The sequence below is a fragment of the Zootoca vivipara genome, chromosome 5 (assembly GCF_963506605.1).
Source record: "Zootoca vivipara chromosome 5, rZooViv1.1, whole genome shotgun sequence".
NCBI lineage: Eukaryota > Metazoa > Chordata > Lepidosauria > Squamata > Lacertidae > Zootoca > Zootoca vivipara.
The window spans coordinates 4,786,631-4,807,111 of NC_083280.1; the positions used below are offsets into that span (position 1 = coordinate 4,786,631).

Sequence of the window (20,481 nt, forward strand, 5' to 3'; positions counted from 1 at the left end):
GCCCCACCAACCTCAGTGTGCCCCCCCAGCCACCTCCCACCTCCTTTCTTGTATCCACTAAGGGTTGGCTGGGCATTTCATTGTATCTGTCCCCACCTACAGTTGGTCTCTCTGCCTCCCACCCTGCCAGTCCCAATGGGCACCAACACACACTGTCCAGCTTTCAGATTCCCATCACATTGAGTGACATTAAGATGGGGGTCAAAATTAATTTGCTCCATGGAAGGCAAACTCACCTTGTTGCTCTGAGTAGCCTCTTGCTACATCAGGCCCAATAGCCTCTGCCTGTCCTACGGATGGATTGCAGTCTCACTGGGTGGATGGAGAGCATCTGTCTTCTTTTTCGTTGCTGGTTAATCTGAGAGGGCAGACTCGCAGGAAAAGCAAATGTACTGACTTCTGGCACAGTTCATTAAATGTGCCCAAGAGAACAGCTTCTTGCAAACTCTCCTCTGTGAGGGCTTGTGCAGGGGCTTTTCCTGACAAATCTCTGCCACAAAATATTTAAAGGAATCTTTCCATGACTGTTCAGTAATGACCGGTGCTATTATGTCTTGGAATGGTTCTTTTAATTTTGTGTTTGGGGCAGTGGGAGGGATATCCTGTAAATTTGGGTGGGTTTTTTAAAAAACAAAAACAAAAAATGTTTTGCAGAAGATTTGAAAACCTCCATTTTCAATGCACGCCAGCTCTCACATATTCATTCTCCTCTAGGCTGACACTTGGCAGAAAGCCCAGAGGATAAAGACTTCACTCTTGTTGTTTCTCCAGACTGTAAACGTGTAATTAGTAGTATAGCTAAAGGATTTTTTAAAGAAGTTCTTTCCTGTATTTGTATGTCTGTAAATACATTCCATAGTTTTCAAAGACTATATAAGCATCATAATATCATGTACTTTATTTTAAATTGCCTGTATGCTACCAGTCAATTTCTAGCGCACATGATATTATAAACTTCAAACCTGGGTGATTTGAAATAAAGGCTGAAGCTTTAAAACCTGTGTTTGTGAACAGAAGCATTTATTCTTCAGTGGGTTTCTCCAATCTCTTACGTGCCCTGGATTGCTTCTCTCCTGGGAGAGGGAGGTTGAGCAGCCTCGTTCCTTTGCTTGTTCAACATCACAACATCAAATGTGTTGCTGCTCCCAAGGGTTCATCAAGTTCCTGTAGGATCAAGTTGGGATCCTATTCTGCGTATGCAGCATGTGTTAAGGGTAGTTGTCATGTTAATAACTACTTGGTTTTGCTAGTTTTCTAAGGTCTTCATGTACATGCCCAATATAGGAACCACTCCTAGGGTCCAATGTCCCTTCTGCCCTCCCACCCCCCATAAAAAATTTGAGGCAGCTGCGCCCCCCCCCCATTGATGGACATTGCCATTTAAATGGTCTTGTGATTTATTATGTGGGGCATCAATATCTGCCCCCTCCAATATTTTATTCAGTTTGGCACCCCTGATGTCCACTTATCACCAGTGACATTCTTCATGGTATACATGCAGTTAAAGCTTAAAAACGTAATTTACATGAGCAATCTTGTGGAGATGACAGACCATTTTTCTTTGCAGCTTTCCTGAGCTCGAGCAGAGGGTGGGGAGACAAGATACAAGATTGCATCATATGGTCCAGAGTAACTAACACAAAATGTTGGTATGGCCTGTTCACTTCCGAAGCAAGAAAAATAGAACCAGCAGCTTCAATGCCCTTCTGCTGACTGGGACCAAAATAGCAAGATCTCACTGCCTTGAGCCAAGTGCTAAAAGCTTTTATTAATTCTGGTCCTTTCAGCAAAGACATACAATTGTCCCATTCCTTCATCCCACAAAACCGTGTTTCCCAAACGCCCAGTGTGGAGATGGCGCAAGAGCTGGGCTCTATTCCCATCACTTTTTCTTCTTCGCTCCAGGTTTCCCTTTGCCCTTCTTCCCCTTCTCTTTGGGTGGTTGCTCTTCTTCCCAGAGTTTTTTGAGGGCCTTGTAAGGGCCAAGGAATCTGCGGACCATCATGCCTCTCCACCAGGCCTGCAGCTGAAAGCAAGGAAGAGGAGAAGGGTGTGCATGCAGAAAGGAGACACGGGGGGTGCCCACACTACCTTCAAGCTGTTGCTCAAGCTTTGCCAAAAATGGGCTCCCAGAAATGACTGCTGTGCTACAAGCTCAGTTTCCCTAGGCTGCCCCCCCCCAACCTCTCTAATGAAGCAGGCCTGGCTTGAGTCCAGCATTCCATCTGCTGCCTGTCTGCTCCAAGTCAGCCACAGCATCTAATGCCCACATTCATCCCATCTCTGCCAGCTCAAGCTGCAGAAAGGCGCAGCCTTGGATACACTCCAAGAAAGCATCTGAGTGGGAAATAAATGACATCTGTTGCAAAATGTCCCTGGGCAGCCAACATCCGAAGGCACGCTGCTGCTGCTGCTGCTGCTGCACTGAGGAGAGCAAATGGGTGGCTAGGATTGGATTTTGGCTATCCATGAAGCCAAGCACAAGGCTGCTTCTCACTTCTGCAATATGGTCATGCCTAGATGAACAGGTTCTGCACTTGTTCAAATATGTTTCTTAATGTGGTACGGCAAGGTCTGCTATTCATGTAAACAACTGATAAACAAATTATACTTCATGCTGTACCCAGCTGCTGGCTAGAAAGAGCTACAGAAATGGCTATGGATCCCACAGTGTTTCAGGCCTCACTTAATAATGTCTTCCTATATGCATGTTTTCCCCTCTTCCAGGCCAGTCCTGCAGCTGATGGAACTGAAAGTGCTGGTCTCTGGCTAGATAAGACTGTTCTTTGTGACACAATCTCTGGCTGCCTCTTTTACCATACAAGGATGGTCCAGGGAAGACCCTGCTTCTTGTTTAGCTGATGATGCTTATTGGAGGAAATGTCTCTGTTAGGTTAAGGAGAGTTGCACTGGGGGAGGTTGGAAAGAACCCCTAAGCACCCTACAGAAGCAGATGATTCTGCCACCATGCCCCCCCCCCCGCTTGGCACATTTTTAAGGCACAGAAAAGGATTAGAGGCCCATCCAGATCTGGAGTCCTGAAAGGGGAAGCCATGAGATCGAGCAGCCTTCCCCAAGCGATTTGCGCTGCAACTCTCAGCCCCAGTCAGCATGGCCAGCAAGTGGGGGGGGGGGAAGTGTTGTGGTTCAGCCACATCTGGGGGGCTATACAAAGCAAAGGAGATGATCTGCTCCACATGTTGGGATAGGGGCAGAAGACATGGTGGAGGAAGAGGTTTTCTCCCCACCCCCACTTCCAATTTTTAGTCCCAGGACTCCAAAGGTGAGGCAATATTGACTCCTCTTACCTTCAGGATACTTCTCAACTCCAGAGCATCCTGTTCTACTTTCTTCCTTGCATTTTCCTTTTCCTTCCGGTCCTCAATTATAGCTTGTTCGCATATAAGACACTGTAGAATGCAAAGACACCTTTAACTTGAGCTTGGAGTTGGGCTTTTGCTGTCACCTCTCACCCCTGGACTCCTTCCTTAGCTTTCTAAGGTCCGTAGCAAATTGGAGCAGCAGTGAGGATGTGTGGATAGAGTGACCCCACATATAGCTGCCGTGGATCACCAATGGACCGAGGCGCCTGACCTTTGCACAGACGGTTGTAGCCCCACCATCAGCTTTACTCCCTACCTGCTTGGCCAGTTCCTGTAGCGCTGCCTGGTCAGCTGCTCTGGAGGCCTTCAGGGAATTGAGCTCTTGCTGCTTGGCTTCTGTATCCCTCTCGTACTTGTCCATCCAATACTCCAGCTTCTCTTCTATGCTCTGCGACACACACAGGTGGATACTTCACAACACTCTGCATTTATCTCCTGACCGTTCCAGGGCATGGCTTAGAGCCTGGCGCCTCATGCAATGACATGATATTGGAGGGCTTGCAGAATGAGGTGCTCGGTGGGGACTTGGGCATGATCAGCTTATCACCTTGTCTAACTCTCTCTCGCTGTCGGAACGCTATTTCAGAGATCAAAGCTACGGTTCCAGTCGAAAGGTTTGTCTCATTTCCTGTATATACACAAAGCAACTGAAGGGAACGGGGATGATCTGTGCATGCAAGGTGGCGCGCTTGTGTGTGTAAGGAGCAGCAATAAGGGGAAGAAAGAGAGTCACAGGGAACTGGAATGGGCAATAGGCTGCTGTGTGCAGCACCTTAGATGCTTTCTAAATCTGAAGTTCCCTATGAATTCCACCCCCAAGATAGCTTCTGTCTGAGGCCCGAGGTGGTCAACATGTGTGCCAGCAGCTCTATTCTATTCCGCTTGTCCGAAAAGGTGGGGTACAAAGTAAAGAGGGATCTGTTGTGCAGGGGGTATTTGGAATGGAAGAGCAATTATGTGAGCCATGTGCACGCACAAACACACCTACCATGTGCAGTTTAAAGAGGTACAGCTCAGCCCCGGGTTTCTAGACCTCTGATCTTTAGATGCAGTAGGGTCTGGGTCCACTTGCTAGCTCAACCCATAGGAAGTGTATGTCAATGGAAAGTAATGATTTGGATTAAGGGTGGGGATCACATAAACCTCTGAAGAACAAGGAAGTAGATCTAGCAGTTGGCTGGAGAGTGGATGGCATTACAAAAAGTTATAGCGCAGATGGAGGACCTGTAGCCTCTAGAAGTTGGATGCCAACTTCCATCAGCCTAGCCACCATGAACAGTGGTTAGGACAGATGGAAGCTGTAATCCAACAACAACAATTTATACCCCGCCCATCTGGCTAGGTTTTCCCAGCCACTCTGGGCAGATTCCAACAGAATATTAAAATATAATCTATTAAAGATTAAAAGCCTCCCTAAACAGGGCTGCCTTCAGATGTCTTCTAAAAGTTTTCCTAGTGTATCTGAAGAAGTGTGCATGCACACGAAAGCTCATACCAAAATATAAACTTAGTTGGTCTTTAAGGTGCTACTGAAGGAATTTTTTTATTTTGCTTCGACTCAGACCAACACGGCTACCTACCTGTTTCTAAAAGTTTGGTACTGTAGTTGTTGTTCTCTTTGACATCTGATGGGAGGGCGTTCTACAGGGCGGGTGCCACTACTGAGAAGGCCCTCTGCCTGGTTCCCTGTAACTTGGCTTCTCGCAATGAGGGAACCGCCAGAAGGCCCTCGGCGCTGGACCTCAGTGTCCGGGCAGAATGATGGGGGTGGAGACACTTCTTCAGGTATACTGGGCCGAGGCCGTTTAGGGCTTTCAAGGTCAGCACCAACACTTTGAATTGTGCTCAGAAACGTACTGGGAGCCAATGTAGAACTTTCAAGACCGGTGTTATGTGGTCTCGGCGGCCGCTCCCAGTCACCAGTCTAGCTGCCGCATTCTGGATTAGTTGTAGTTTCCGGGTCACCTTCAAAGGTAGCCCCACATAGAGCACATTGCAGTAGTCCAAGCGGGAGCTGGAGTGTCACAGGTTCCACATCTCTGAGCTAAATGGGGCACCAGAAAGCTTTGTGCCACTTACCTTTTGCTGCTGCTTAAGGAAATTCTCAATGTCCATGTGGACTCTTATCTCCTGCTCAGTTTGATTCCTCAGTTTCTGTAATGGGAGAAAGATTTTGCATCAAACTTTCTTTGGTTCTAAGCCAATGCCAAGAGGGTTCCCCTGAAGACCTAGGGAGCGCATGCACCACATCCCTCTCTATGGCATGTTGCAGAGTGAGTTGATGGCCCAGGCGTAGTATATAGTTGTACAAAAAAATGGTCAACGATGCCATCCCTAAATTCTGCCCTCGTTTTCACTGCTGCCAGCCCCATCTCATGACTTGGCTAGCCATACAGTGATTGAAGGTTGTAATAAAAGACTAATAGAAACTGAGAACACTAAGCAATTGAACCAGGTTAAGTCAATTGAATGTGAAAACCATGAAGAATATCCTGCATACGAGCCAGGTAGAACATTAAATTTGCATGCAAGAGGCACCAAATCCCACTCCTTGCCATTTAGGATCAGGTAGCAGGTGATGGGGAGGACCCTGCCCAAGACCTCAGAGAGCCTCTGCCAGTCCGAATGGACAAGCAGTCTGACCTGATATAATGTAGTTTTCTATTAATACCAAGGTTAGCCCTTGACTTGATCGGGAGTTCGAGCAACTGCTGCTCACTTAATCTGAACTAAGGTTCAGCACAAGCCTTGTTTCTGGCACCAGGAGGACTCAGCTCTCCAAAAAAGTTAGTATTCCTGGGTTGCCTGTGGAGTAACCACACAGCAGCCCTCTTTGGGTTGAGGATGCTCAACCAAAAGTCAGGTTACGCTGCCGAGAAAAGTATATACCAGGACGCTGAACAGTGGCTGCCTCTATGCTGAGGCCACATATGTCATTAAGGCATGCCCCACACTCTACTGCAGATCACCTCCCCTACAAATGCATATGGCCCAGGGCAAAGTGCTTACGTCAATTTCATTCTGCAGATCATTCTCGGCCTCAGAGCATTTCATCTGCGTTTGAGCCACCTGGAGGTCTGTGTCCTTCTTGACGTAACGATTCTCCATGTCTGTTTTAGCTTTCATCTCTTGAAGCTGGTCTTTGAGGTATGCAATCATCTCATTCCGATTCTGTGGAATGAGAGAGTGGGTGAGTGGGTGGGTAAGTAGGTAGGACTACAAGCAAGGGAGACTTCATGTGCTGGTCTGTGGTCATACTCAGACGTGCTGCTTAAGACTGAACTGGCTTTGGCTTCTGCCTTGCCTTGCCTTGCCTTGCCTTGCCTTGCCAGGGTATGGATGGGCTTGCAACTCAACAGTGTGTCCTATGGAACATTCCAACCTTCTTCTCACTGACATGTCTGGACTGTACCACTCCAGATGGGGGTTTACATCACTGAATGCTCCTCTGTACAAAAGATTCCTTTTCTTTGGTGTGCCACTTTTCTACATACATGGATTTCTCCTTTTATAAAAAATGAGCCCACCCCTACATGTTGTAGTCCCGACACAGGTCGACTATCTCAGGATATCTAGGCCTTTAAGAATGACTTCTGTTTTGCCACTAAGGTCTGACTCACTGACTACTGTATTTGGGGATGAAAAATAAACATCCTGTTAGGCAGCTGTAAGTTTTAAAAGAGGAAAACTCAAGCTCAAACAGGATCCACTGACTGTAATATGCCTGTTTGAAGCGAGTGCAGGACAGACTGTTGCAGAATAACCAAATTCTCCATTCAGCAGGCAAAGCCTTCCGCACTATGTTGTGGGTTGCGCTGGGGGAGGGCTTTTGGGGGAGGGCTTTGGTCTGAGACTAGAGCTGCTAAAAGTACATGGGAAGGAATTCTATCTTTGAAAAAGGGGGTTAGCAACTGAGTCCTGCCAGCACAGGAATCCATGTAAGTACCAGCCCCACGATAGTTGTGACACATGGAGGAGGAGTGTAGCTTTTTATTAAGGTCCTAGAATTTAGTGCCAGAAACACTTGGACTCTGATGTTAGCAAATGCAAATGAGATGTAAAAATCAGACCAAAGGCCCACGGGTCCCAGTGCTGGGTATCCAGCAGCACCGGACTCAGTTGCCTCTGAGAAACAACCAAGTGGAATTTGCTACCAAGAAGTGTGGTGGAGTCTCCTTCTTTGGAGGTCTTTTCCTGCTTGGCAGGGGGTTGGACTGGATGGCCCTTGTGGTCTCTTCCAACTCTATGATTCTATGAACCAAGCATCCTCCCTCCTCAGTCTGTTATCCCTCCTCTATAACACAGCTAGTATTCTGAACATGAAGGTTCTCTTAAACCAGAGGTAGGCAACCTAAGGCCCATGGGCCACAAGCGGAGGGACTGTCCCAAGAACAACAAATCAGAAAAAAACTTTTTAGTGATGACCAATGTGCATGGATAGATCTGAGCTTCCAGGTGTTTTATCTAACCCAGTGGTTCCCAACAGGTGGTCTGGGGACCCCCAGGGGTCCGCGAGCTATGCCAGAGGGGTCCGCAAGATGCTATTAGAATAAAAAATATATTAAATATATTTTGTATGATAACAGATTTTTTGTTTTGGCCGCTTCCTGCATGAGCAGAGTCTAGTGCAAAACTAGAATTAGATAGAGACAGTAGTTCTGCTGTATGCCGTTAGGTGGCGCTTTACAAACACTACTGTTTTGCAAAGAGGCAGCGTGCGCATTCTACTAACGCTCACCTCCCCAAGATGCTTTGCGCGCATCGGCTTCATTTGTGCGCTACTGCGCAGGTACCCTGTCTTCTCCATTCCCCTCCCTCCTCCCTAGCGCGCGCTGCCTCTTTGCAAAACAGTAGTGTTTGTAAACAAAGCGTTGTTTTTCGTGGAAGCTACAGTTCGCGTAGTTAAAAATGGACCGTTGGTTAAAAAGTGGTTCGTTAAAACGACAAAGGCCTACAGATGAAGAGGAAGATAATGCATTTGATGTTCAAGCAAGTAAGTCAGTGACTCTCGAACCGATCTTGTCAGTGTCCATTGAACCTAAATCGTCGGCGTCCCTTGAACCTAACCCTTCCAAGATCAGTGTTAAGCTTACTGGAAAAATTAGATTAGGAATTAGGAATTAGATTTAGGATTAGGATTAGGAATTAATGGGGGTCCTTGTCACAATAGCGGCTCGATGAGGGGTCCTCGAGAAAATTTTGTTGGGAACCCCTGATCTAACCCTTTCTTAAAGCCATCTAAGCCCCAAATCCACAAATAAATGCTGGCATTTACTTATGTGCTCTGCTGCATTCCCTAGATTTGGAAACTTTCTGCTGTGCAGAGCCCATTTTTCAGCCTGAGCTGCACCTGTTGTGTGCTAATTTTATTAATTTCATACTGCATTTCAAAGGGGGGTTAAAAGGGTGTGACTGCCTAAAGCTCACCTGTAACTCAAACTCCTTTTCCTTCTTGACATCACTGAGCTGCTTCTGGAGACTCTTTATCTTCTTCCTTCCCATCTCTTCCCTAGAAGGTGAGAGGGGAGGGAAAGGAAATCCCTGGTTTCCTGGGGCACATCAAGACTTAGGCCGGAAAGGGGACTTTTGAGCATGCACCCAGAGTTCCCTCTTGTCAGTTGGCAGCAAACTGGCAGGTGCTTTATCAAACTCAAGAAGCAGGCCATGTGACGATGATTATGATTTTATTATTCATATGCCGCCCATCCGACTGGGTTGCCCCAGCCACTCTGGGCAGCTCCCAACAAAATATTAAAAACACAATAAAACATCAAACATTAAAATTATTATTAAGGTGCTCTATGTGTATCTGATTCAGAAACTACAACTAGTGCAGAATGCAGTGGCCAGACGGCTCACAGGAGCAGATTAAATGAAATAAATAGAAATTACTGGCAGGACAACCCTCTGCTGCTGAGAGAGCTGTGATGGTTACCAATTCACTACTGGGTCAGGTTCAAGGGTCTTGTGTTAATTCACAAATCCCAAAATACCTAAAAGAGCACCTGATCCCTTATGCTCCACCAGATCACTGACATCCTCTGATGGGGCACTTCTGGTGGTTCCTCCCTGATATTTGGTTGGCCTTCACCGGGTGCTGAGCCCTTGGGTTGGCAGGTCCTGTTCTGTGGGACTCCGCCGGAAACAGTGGTGGAACCACAGCAAACGCCCGTTTATTGTGTGAGGAGCAGCTGTAAGGCGGAGCTCTTTGGCTCATTCTCTCCATTTATTAAGGAATGGCACTAGTGGCTGATGAGAGGCCCTGCCTGAGCACCTGGAGAGAGACTGTCAGTCAGTGTGGGCAATGTTGCACTAGTCAGCCTGCCTAAGTACAAAAGAGGCAGCTTCTGAAATAAAACTCCAACCTGAGGACAAGGTTATGGAGGTTCAACTTCTTTTCATTTTCCAGGTCCACAGCTAACTGGAGGAAGTGAAAGGTTCCCAGTGTCAGCATTTCCTCTGTCACGTCTTCAAGCACGTCGCTCGTGTATTTCCTGGCAGGATAGGAAGGAAGGAAGTGCTTAGTCCAGTAGGCAAAATGACAGGCAAGATTTCCAGCCATTTAGCAATGGGTCCAACCAGATCGCATTTCAGGCCCTTTATGACTTAGCACTGGCTGTGCACTCAGGCTAGTTGCAGAGGGGAAGTCTCCCATGGCACCCACCCCCCAGCTGTGGACCTGAGGGAACTGCTGCCCTGAGCACAGGGGGGATAGCCTTGACCTCTGGAGGGAGCCCCAAGGCATGCTCAGGGCGAGGGGGAGCGAGGGATGGGGGGAAGCCTTCAAAAAGACACTCTGGGTAGAAGTGTAAACCCTCAAATAAACAGAAAGTGTAAGAATTCCTCATGAAATCAGAACTCGAAAGAATTTGGTGTAGATAAGCGCCCTGTGTCCCATTGCCTGACCAAGCGGTCTCACCTGTCCGCCTGAATCTTCTTGAGGTTCTCTGGGGACAATGCGCTCTGCTTTGTGGCAATGGTGAAAAGGTAGTTGGCCCTCTTCAGCTCATTGCCTGTGTCCTTCAGCTGCCGCCCAAGTTCTGCAATCTTGCCCAGCTCACTGGGGATCTTGGCCTGACTCTCTGCCCGGGCGTCCATCAGGTTCTTGTACCTCAGGCTCAGCTCCTTCTGGTTTCCAAGAAGGCCCTGGATCTCTGTATCATTAAACTGAAGAGCAACAAATAAGGGGCAGAAAAGAGAAAGAAGGAAAACAGTCATAGCTGTGGTTAAGTGATCAGGAGGAAGCCTAATAATAATAATAATAATAATAATATTTATATGCCGAACATCTGACTGGGTTGCCCAGGTGGTTCTCATGCTTCCTCTCCATGTTGAACTAGCTGCTGCAGGCAAACAACTGTGGGGAAATCTTGCCTTCCTGCCCTCTTTCTGGGCTTCCCAGAAACCACCATTGAAATTACCCAGGTGGAGCCTGGGTTTCACTAATTGAGGCTCTTCTAGGTCTCTCCCCCTAACTTTTCTCCTGCTTGGGGATTTAGACAGCTGTGGGGAGGCGGGGACTTTCAGTCTTGGCAACTGATCCATGGGACAGGACCTACCAGGGATGAGCTACTGTCCTTCTTAGGCCTGACACTCCACCAAGATCTCATATAACGAGGGAAATATGGAGCAGTGCTTAATCTGATGAACACAGCCAGCACATCTGCAACATTCTCTGTCTCAGCAATCATGTAATTCTGCCCTTGCATGAATGCACACCTGAAGCACGCTGATTTGCATGGGAAAATGAAGCTATCGGTGGTAACGAGGTGAGCTGAAAACTCCATAGTAGAGCATATCCTTTGCCTGACTAACAAGGCTGGTGAGACCTTCCCTCAAAGGCCCTGGGGAACTGTTGCCAGTCAAAGCAGATCGGGTTGGGGAACATTTTTCATCCAAATCAGGGTGAGAGTTCTGAAGGCCAGACAGAAAGGCCTGGAAGTCTGCATTTGGCCCCCAAGCCTGAGGTTCTCAACCCCTGGAGTAGATGGAAGTGAGCAAGATGCATTATTGGTCTGAGTCAGTAATTACGAGCTTCATATTATTTGTGAGTTAGCAGTTGAGACAGATGGCAAGGGCAAAGGATACGGTGGAATGAAGCTTTGGGCTGTCCAAGAGCAGGATGATTTTTAACATTATGGGAGATTAACTTCATAAGACTGAGAAGGAACAAAAGAATAAATAAAAATAATAGAACGGTAGGATGCTGGGCAAAAATTATCAGGCTGATCCTGATAATAGTGGAGGCAGGGGAAAGAGTGTGAATGCATCCTCAGTTTCCCTCTCACAAGTCTGTGATGTACTTACATCGCTGACATCTTTGCGGCCCTCATAGGAAACTGGCATGATGAAGCCAAGAATGGCAAGCTGGTCAACGCAGTCCTCCAGTAGAGCAGAAAATCGTACCGCATCCAGAGGCAGGAGCCTTGGTGTCTGGATGGTCAACTCTCTAGCCAAACAAGACAGTATCCACCATTTAGAATGCAAACAGAATACTAGAATGCAACCATCCCCAAAACTGGTTGCTGCTGTGGGCGTGCGGGCCCTGAACTTTGCACGTTCAAGTTCCACCGCTAGCATCAGCTAAAAGCCTCTCCCCAAGACTTGAAGAACAGCCTGCTGCATCAGGCCAGTGGCCCACCCAGTCCAGCATCCTGTCCCCACAGTTGCCAACCAGACCCCTGTGGGAAGCCTGCAAGCAGGACCTGAGCACATGAGCCATTTCTTCCTCCTGTGGCATCCAGCAACTGGTATTCAGCACTACTGCCTCCAACCATGGCTGGTAGACCCTGATAACCTTCATTAAGTTATCTAATTCTCTTTTAACGCTATCCCAGTTGGTAGCCGTCACTGCCTCCTGAGTGAGTTCCAGTTGAACTATGTGCTGCGTAAAGGACTTTCTTTTATCTGCCCTGAATCTTCCATTAGAGGGATTCACAAGTTCTAGACTTATGAGCGATGACCGTGCATAATTTCATATACTTCTATCATGCTACCTCTCTTACTTGCATTTTCCCAAATGCTGCAGCCTTTCCTCATAGGAGAGTCGCTCCATCCCCTGGATCATTTTGGTTGACCTTTTTGACCTTTTTCTACAACATCCTTTTTGAAGAAGAACTGTTGCACACCGTATTCCTAGTGTGCACACCAAGACCAGGACCTTGCACTTAGCCTGGTAGCTGATTGGCAGCTCGTTGCAAAGACGATCTAAAAGTAACTGATTATATATACCGTATATTCCGGCGTATAAGACGGCTTTTGAACCCAGGAAAATCTTTTCAAAAGTTGGGGGGCCGTCTTATACGCCGGGTACAAGAATCTGCGGGCGCTGCATACGGTGGGGGGAGCTCAAAAACGGTCACGGCCGCATCCCCGCTCTCCTCTCTATGGCTTTTCCCTTTTCGCTGGCTCTCCCGGCCTCGATTCTCTGCCTCTCTATGGCTTCTTTTCCCCTCGATTCTCTGCCTCTCTTTCTCTCCTCTCTATGGCTTCTTTTCCCCTCGATTCTCTCCCTCTCTATCTCTCTCCTCCCTATGACTTCTTTTCCCCTCGATTCTCTCCCTCTCTATCTCTCTCCTCCCTATGACTTCTTTTCCCCTCTTAATAACTAAAAAAAACCCAAAATCCACCATTTCCCTTGCTGCAGACTTGAGTGCTGGAGAAGACAGCCTCCCCTCCCTGGTGATTATATCCCAAACTCTATATTTTAACTTGAAAATTAGGGGGTCGTCTTATATGCCCAGTCGCCTTATACGCCGGAATATACGGTACATCAGGATGAGAAGAGCCTTTGGGAATGCAGAACGTTGGGTAGGCAGAGGCTCATGTGGGGAGGTATTATAACCACACAAGAGAATCCTTATTCTCATCTCTGGAATGTTGGAGGGGTTGGCTGGTGTTCAAGATTAAACAGGCATATTAAGTCGTTTTAATTTAACTGGGTGTTTTGTTTTCATTATGCATAAGTTTTGCTTTATGCTTAATGGTTGCCATCCACACTGAGCCCTCTGGAAAAGGGGGATAGGAATTAAATGAAGAGACTCTCTACTTGGGATGCTCTGCTGACTTTTGCTGTCAAAACTTGGGTCTTCTTCCTGCCATGCAAACCATGTCTTTGCTTTTTTTTGTTCCTGTGATACTAGTTCCAAGACCAGGAAAAACTGGAAGCACTTCAGTTTAACCCACAGTGCCCTCTTTGGGGAAACAGAGAGGTTAAGAGAGTTTCATTTTATTTTACAAAGTTGATATACCACTTCTAAGCGATTTATGAAATTATAAAATAAAACAATCAGTAAAAAATGTTTGGAAACATTTCAACATGTCTGGATAGGTCACAAGTTCACCAACCCAGTTTGAAGGGAGTATATGGGAGTTTATAGCAGGCACACATTCAATTTGGAATGTACTAAAAATGATAAGGAGCAAAACAATTTCTTTCTTTCTTTTTAGTATATCAAAACAAATATTGTGGAGCACCTAGTTGGGTATGATAAAATGGAACTGTGAGAAGAATCCTGATGGATCAGACCAAAATCCCATTTAGTCCAGCATCCTGTTCTCACAGGGGCCAACCAGAATCCCCGTGGGAAACTTGGGAGCAGGACGTGTGTGCATATTAATAAAATACAATCATTACAATATATGATATGTATTATTAATATAATTTTATTTAAAATACATGTCCCCCACTGCCTCATTCAGTACAACAGATGGCTCACAAAAATGTCTAAAAATGGCAACAAGACACACCCTAGAAAGAGCCCCTCGCCAGTTCGTGTCTCGGATGCCCCTCACGAAGAGGAAAGCCTTGCAGCGCTTTGAAAAAGCAGCTGTCCCTGGCAGACGACGCCATTCTAGTAGCCCTGATGCCACCCAGCCCCCAAATCCCCGGGGGAAACTTCCTAGGCCGTGGCGAATTAAGTGCTGTTGAACCCAATTCGGCATATGTGACACGAAGAGTTCTTCGATTCTGAAATCCCCGCATTGAAAAGGGGGTTGGGCTAGATGACCTTTGGGTGTCCCTTCCAACTTAATAAGTAACCAGCGATCTCTTTCACTTTTCAAATTGCCCACTGGGCGTAACGCCCACCCTAAGGAAGCGCTCCGACCCCCGCGACCTCCCCGCTCCGCCTTCCTTCACACGACACACTCACCCGGCGGCCTCCATGGCGGGACCCGGAGTGGTCGCCATGGTTACCCCTCAAGCGGCAGGAGAGGTCCTCACCGGGAAGGGCTGACCTAGTTGACGCCTGCCAGGGTGGGGTTTTTTTTAGATTTTGGGCTTGAAGCGCGGTTCAGGAGCAGAAGAAAAGCTCAGCCCACAAACAAGCGAACAAATCAGTTTTTTTATCCTAGAGACTCGTCAGAAAGCCCGACCTGGAGCGATTTCAGACAGGCAAGCGGCGTAGACGCCTCAACAGACGCCAGCAAAGGGGTCCTCGCGGTCCCCTATCCCAGCTCGCCCAGCGGCTGCGCTCGCTCTTTCTCGCCGCCATCTTGGCTCGGTGCTGCTGAGGTAAGAGCGGGGAAGGGTCTCTGTGGGCGGGCGAGGCGGCGAAGGGCGGCGAAGAAGAGGCTCCAGAGGCGGGCGGGCAGGCGCTACGAGGGCCGGCGCTCCGGCCTGGGTGGGTGTAGCGGGGTACGGCGGCGGGATGGCTCGGATACGGGATGGATGTTGCCGGGGCCCTGAGTTCGGGCCTTGGCTGATGCCGCCACAGGGACTCTTAGAAGGCCCCAGCTCTGCCCCTTTAATTGCTTCGGGGGGAGCTTTTTAGTCGGAGGCAAGGGAGCCCCTGGCAGCCCCAGGCGCCTCGAGTGCGCGTCTCCGGAGGGGAATGGTGAGCTGGAGGTGAACATTAAAGGTGAGCCTTTAAGGTGGACATTAAAAAGAGCCCTGCAGTGTAGGACCAAACAGCCACCTGGTGCAGCGGGCTTGGTGCCCAGCCACGTACCCCGGAGGGGCGGACACAGGGCAGGGCAGGGAGACCCTCACAGATTCTCCTTAGCAGCTTTTTCAGGGGGTACACTGTCCCTAATCATGGAGGCTCCATTTCGCTGCCGTGCCTGATAGGCTCATCAGTCGCTATCTTCTGTTGCTTTTTTGCAATTCCGTTGAGTTGAGTTGTCCTTTTGTGTGTCTTTTAAGAAAAGACTTCCTTTTGTTTTGGCCTCATCAAGGTGGGTTAAGCTTAAATCTTGCAGGTGCCTAGATCCTCCAGCTATTTTAAGCTTTGTTCAGGGCGGGTGTGGTATTCGAAGCTGAAAGGGGTTTTTGCAGGCCAAGCAGCCGTAGCCCAGTGATGGAGCACTTGCTTTGGAGGTAGGAAGGAGGAGGCCCTTTGGATTTGATCCACAGCATCACCAGCGAAAAGGATACAGTATTGACTTGGGAGGGCTAGAATAGAGCCCTGCCTAGGACCTTAGAGAACTGCTGCTGCTGCCGGCTCAAAAGTAGACGATGCTGTAGCTTTTCGAAACACATTGGAATTGCCAGTTCACACAAAGTATTCCTGCCACATGTCTGGCAAAGACCTCTCCTCTGCGGATTTGGCACAGTGTGGTGTTAATTTATGGAATTCTTTGCCACGTGGTCACAGTGGCAGTTAGTTTAGGTGCCTTTAAATTGTAGAGTAGGAAGGGAGAGCCATCTAGCACAGGCATCCCCAAACTTCGGCCCTCCAGATGTTTTGGACTACAATTCCCACCTTCCCTGACCACTGGTCCTGTTAGCTAGGGATCATGGGACTTGTAGGCCAAAACATCTGGAGGGCTGCAGTTTGGGGATGCCTGATCTAGCATATTGAAAAAGCTGTTAGTGAGCTAGACGGCTCTCCCTTCCTGCTCTACTTTATGCAGACCAGAGTGGGCCATTCTGCCTGCCATATTCAGTGGAGTCCTGTGTACATCCAGAACCGTCAACTGTCATTAAAAACCCTATTCCAACTGCTTCTTTCAACTGATCACTAAATAACTTTGCCTTAAGAAGCTGTATGTACTGTGCTAGGGAGCTAATGCTTTTTAATGGCGGCATCTGGCTGGCCACTGTTGGAAAAAAGATGCTGGACCAAGTGCACATTGGACTGATCTCAGGGTTGGTGTAGTGGGAATTGTAATGCTTGTTTGCTGATAGGTTTTTAATGGCCTTAATTATTCTTAGAACATGTGTGCAAGGTGTCTTGCAGATCTTTTATGATGGTGTTTAGTAGGGAGGGAAGAATGAACTCCAAAGCATTTAAACCCCAGAACACAGACATTTGCTGGATAGAGTGAAATCATCTGCAAAGTTCACCTTGATGGTTGAAGATCTGGGTTATCTTGGATGTTCGTTCCCCTCTGTTCTTGCTTCAGGAAGTCTAGAATTGCCCAGCCCACACCTGTTTGTAATTGGGCTGGTGTTTAGCATATCCCAGCTGACAGCTCCTTCTGTTCTTTTCCTTTCTTAGGCCTGCTGGGAACAGGACTTCAAGACAACACCATGACTGGCAGGTAAGAAACTGTTCTTTGGCAATTCTTGCAGTTCCTCTGCTGCCTTTACAACTTCTCACGTGTGTGTTATCTTTATTATGCTAGTTTTCACTGTGTCACACAGATGAGTGCTTCTACTTAAAAATATCAAAAGGATTGCCTTAAATATTCTGGTCCCATAGAAGCAACTATAGTTTTCTCGCACATTTGATGTCTGGAGCACTTTCGGCAATACTGAAGCAGATCTGCTATGCAGTCTTGTTTTGTGATGCACTACGCTGGAAATGCTTAAGATTTAACTTTGTGTGCACTTTCTTCCCTAGGTTGTGGTCCAAGGCCACTTTTGCTGGCTACAAGCGAGGTCTTCGAAACCAGAGAGAGCACACAGCTCTTCTGAAAATTGAGGGAGTTTATTCCCGTAATGAGACAGAATTCTATTTGGGCAAGAAATGCGCCTATGTGTACAAAGCAAAAAAGTGAGTGGTTATTGATAATGGGGACTAGTGCTTTACACTTGGATCTTTTGTATATTCTCATGAGCAAGCTGAAGAACTGAAACCATTTCGAAATTGTTTTCATTTTATGCCATACTGCACAAATTGGGGCAATGTGGCCTCAGATACTGCTGTGTGAATAATTGAGCCAGGAAAGCCAAGACATGGTGTAATGCAAGACGTGGACCAGCTCAGATTCCGGCTCAGCCATAGGCAAATAACTGATTGTACTCATGCAGCAGTACTAAAACCATAGTTTAGTGTGACATGAACAAACAGGAATGAGCAGCATCTCAGACTTGGAACTAGAACCCAGCGACATCCATTGAAACTGATGAGAATTGAGAGAGGCAAAAGAAAGTAGTTCCTCACACACAATATAGAGTTCAATTATGGCATTCACTACCTCAGGATGTAGTGGTGGCCACCATATTGGATGGCTCCAAAAGGGGGTTAGGCACTTTAATAGAAGAGTAAAAGGCTATCATGCTTCCGACTATCCCTCACTGGGGAACAATAGCAAGAGAGGACTATTTCCCTCATGTCCTGCTGTTGGTCATTGGAGGAAACCGAATGATCCAGCAAGGTGCTTGGTTGGCAGAAGCTGGGACAGCAACGGGCACTCACCCTGTCGTGTGGATTCAAACTGCCGACCTTCTGGTCAGCAGACCCAAGAGGTTCAGTGGTTTAGACCACAGCGCCACCCATGATAAGAGAAACTTCATGGAACAGTTCGTAATTTCAGGAGATCTACCTGCTCACTCATATGTTCATCGCCATCACATCAGGGGATGACTTTACGTGTGAATTAGTCATCACTGAAAGAACTGAAAATTTCATATTGTCTGATTGTCTATTCTCACTGCTTTTCAGTGGGGTGTGTGTGTATCTATCTACACAGTAACATTTTGGAGAGCACTCCTGCATTTGGTCAGTAATGGGACTTAATGTTTAATCTGTTTCCCTTTGTCAGCAACACCGTGACGCCTGGTGGCAAACCCAACAGGACCAGAGTGATCTGGGGGAAGGTGACCCGTGCCCATGGAAGCAGCGGCATGGTGCGGGCAAAGTTCCGCTCCAACCTACCTGCCAAAGCCATTGGACACAGAATCCGAGTGGTGAGCATTGCGAGTGCCCTTGACAGGCCTGAGGCAGAGAAATTCTTTTCTATAAGCTACCTTGAGGATTTTTTAAAAAAAGAAAAATTCTGAACTAAAATTAATCGTGAGCAAACTTTTGTGTGTCAGTAGCCTGACAGACACATATATTGTCTTGCTGTTTCCTCTTGGTTGCAGTGAGTGGTGCAGTTGAGTGTGTTGTCTTGTGGAGAGCTATTGGCTATCTGGCTGCATGCTGCCATTCTACCTGAGGAATCTCATTCACACTCATTTAAACACTGCACACTGATGTGGCACAATGTGTAGCTGAGTAACCCTGTAGGCCTCTTAACAAGGCTGTCTGTCGGTCAGACCTGCCTCCAGTGGTGGATGCAAGGATCCAGATAGGAAGGGGAAACACTGAAGCTTGAACTCAGGGCAGGTTCTCAGAAATACCTGTGAACTGCATATCTAGCAACATAGACAGTTGTTAACAGAAGTTATCGCCTGTTGGTAGGTGGGACTGTGCTTGTTGACCCTGTGGTACGAGGCGCTCTTGTATGGCAAAATTTTGTTGCCTCTTAGAAATGTAAGCAGATGTGTTGGGGCCAACACTGCTCTGTGTTCTTGTGCAAATGGGGGAGTTATCACCCAGGGCTTGAAAAAAATTGCAAATTATTGAAACTTTCCAGTGTGTCCACATAATAAATGTAGAGCTTGTAAATGTCTGTCAAAATTACTGGGAACATTGAATGAAATCAATTGTTTGCCATGCTTTCAGTGGACTCCTTGAAATCAGTGGATTTGAGTATATAAGTTCAGTTGTTTCAGTGAGTGCTCTGAGTATGACTTGACTTTGATACTGTATCCCCAGTGCAATTCTTTTTTGCACTTCTTGAGGATCCTTCTTGCGTGATTTAAATAACAGAAAATATTTTTGGATGTATGTTTTGTTCCCTAGTGAGATCTTCATAGGGCATGATTTCTTTTCCCTTCCAACTGTTTAACTTTCTTCCCCCCCCTTTTTTTTTTACAGATGCTGTATCCATCTAGAGTCTAAATTTAGAGTGAAAATAAAATTTAAGACTATATTCCACTTTTGTATATTTGGTCTTGCCTTGCCTTTTTGTTTCCTGTCCTTGAGGCTCAGTTGCAGGAAAACACTGTTCTACAATCAGAAAATTCTTTGTTGTTTTTAAGGCATTGAAGCAACAGATTATTTTTAAAATAAAGCTGTGGTCCATGTTCCTGGCAGCAACTCATTCCCAACATCTCTGCTCCTCTTTTATAGTAGTGATCTTAGGTTTTCTAAAATGCTGTGACCTTTACTGTTCAGTTGTTTAGCTCAAGTGGAGCCTGAAACGTGGATTTCTTCACCCAGCCCTCCTCCACATGTAATTGTCAGTTTATATAAAACTGAAGTCATAAATGTGTTTCCTTGTCCTCATGATATGATTAAACAACAAAGTCCATCTCTTTTAATCTGATTGGGTCCCTGGCCACCCAAGTCTCCTTAGCCTTGCACTGTGCCAAGAAAAGTATTGCTGGGTCCCAGCTGGGAAGGTTCTCTGTAGCTGCTACTTATCCCACCTACCTCTGCTGCTAGTCTCTTCACCTACCCTCTGAACCTACTGAAGCAAGTGGGACTCTGGTTATGATGCTTTAACTGCATATGGGAGGGGTGGGGCATATTGGGCGAATATGTGGCTTTTTACAAAAAAAATTAAGCAGGCATGATCTCTAGGTTGCAACCTGGTAAACCCTAGTCAAGAATCACAGGTGATGGTGAAATGGAATGAAATCATTGTCATCTTGTGATTAGGGCTATGCTCTGTCTCCATAGTCTGACAGCAGTAATGTTTCTGAAAAGCACAGTGAGAGAGTGCTCTTGTGCTAGGGTCCTGCTTTTGGGTTCAAATGCCAACAGTGCCCTTCAGCTCTCTATATTGGACAAACAGGTCAAACCCTACCCCAAAGGATAAATGGACATAAATCTGACATCAGGAACCAGAAGACAGAAAAACCAGTAGGAGAACACTTCAA

The 20,481-nt window shown here is 47.0% G+C and overlaps 2 protein-coding genes across 2 annotated transcripts; one reads left to right on the forward strand and one right to left on the reverse strand.

Moving 5' to 3' along the window:
* Positions 1-1,743: 1,743 nt before the first annotated feature.
* IQCG (IQ motif containing G) lies at positions 1,744-14,577 on the reverse strand. Its single transcript, XM_035133871.2, has 10 exons — positions 14,537-14,577; positions 11,691-11,832; positions 10,303-10,550; positions 9,749-9,877; positions 8,811-8,892; positions 6,393-6,554; positions 5,463-5,537; positions 3,640-3,771; positions 3,309-3,410; positions 1,744-2,026 (listed from the first exon to the last, which is right to left on the reverse strand). The coding sequence occupies exons 1-10, from the start codon at positions 14,572-14,574 to the stop codon at positions 1,883-1,885; spliced, it is 1,254 nt and encodes a 417-aa protein (XP_034989762.1). The 5' UTR covers positions 14,575-14,577; the 3' UTR covers positions 1,744-1,882.
* A 218-nt stretch (positions 14,578-14,795) lies between these two features.
* RPL35A (ribosomal protein L35a) lies at positions 14,796-19,700 on the forward strand. Its single transcript, XM_035133869.2, has 5 exons — positions 14,796-14,898; positions 16,826-16,868; positions 17,171-17,323; positions 18,315-18,459; positions 19,475-19,700. Exons 2-5 carry the CDS (start codon positions 16,858-16,860, stop codon positions 19,496-19,498), a joined length of 333 nt encoding a protein of 110 aa, XP_034989760.1. The 5' UTR covers positions 14,796-14,898; positions 16,826-16,857; the 3' UTR covers positions 19,499-19,700.
* Positions 19,701-20,481: the final 781 nt, after the last annotated feature.

Excerpts from the sequence above, each read along its gene's own strand:
- IQCG (XM_035133871.2), bottom strand. The coding sequence starts at position 14,574 with ATGGCGACCACTCCGGGTCCCGCCATGGAGGCCGCCGG. Across the intron at positions 9,878-10,302 it reads AAGAAGATTCAGGCGGACAG|GAAATACACGAGCGACGTGC; the intron begins GTGAGACCGCTT and ends CTATCCTGCCAG. Across the intron at positions 2,027-3,308 it reads AGTTGAGAAGTATCCTGAAG|CTGCAGGCCTGGTGGAGAGG; the intron begins GTAAGAGGAGTC and ends CCTTGCTTTCAG.
- RPL35A (XM_035133869.2), top strand. Across the intron at positions 17,324-18,314 it reads TATGTGTACAAAGCAAAAAA|CAACACCGTGACGCCTGGTG; the intron begins GTGAGTGGTTAT and ends TCCCTTTGTCAG. Across the intron at positions 18,460-19,474 it reads TTGGACACAGAATCCGAGTG|ATGCTGTATCCATCTAGAGT; the intron begins GTGAGCATTGCG and ends TTTTTTTTACAG.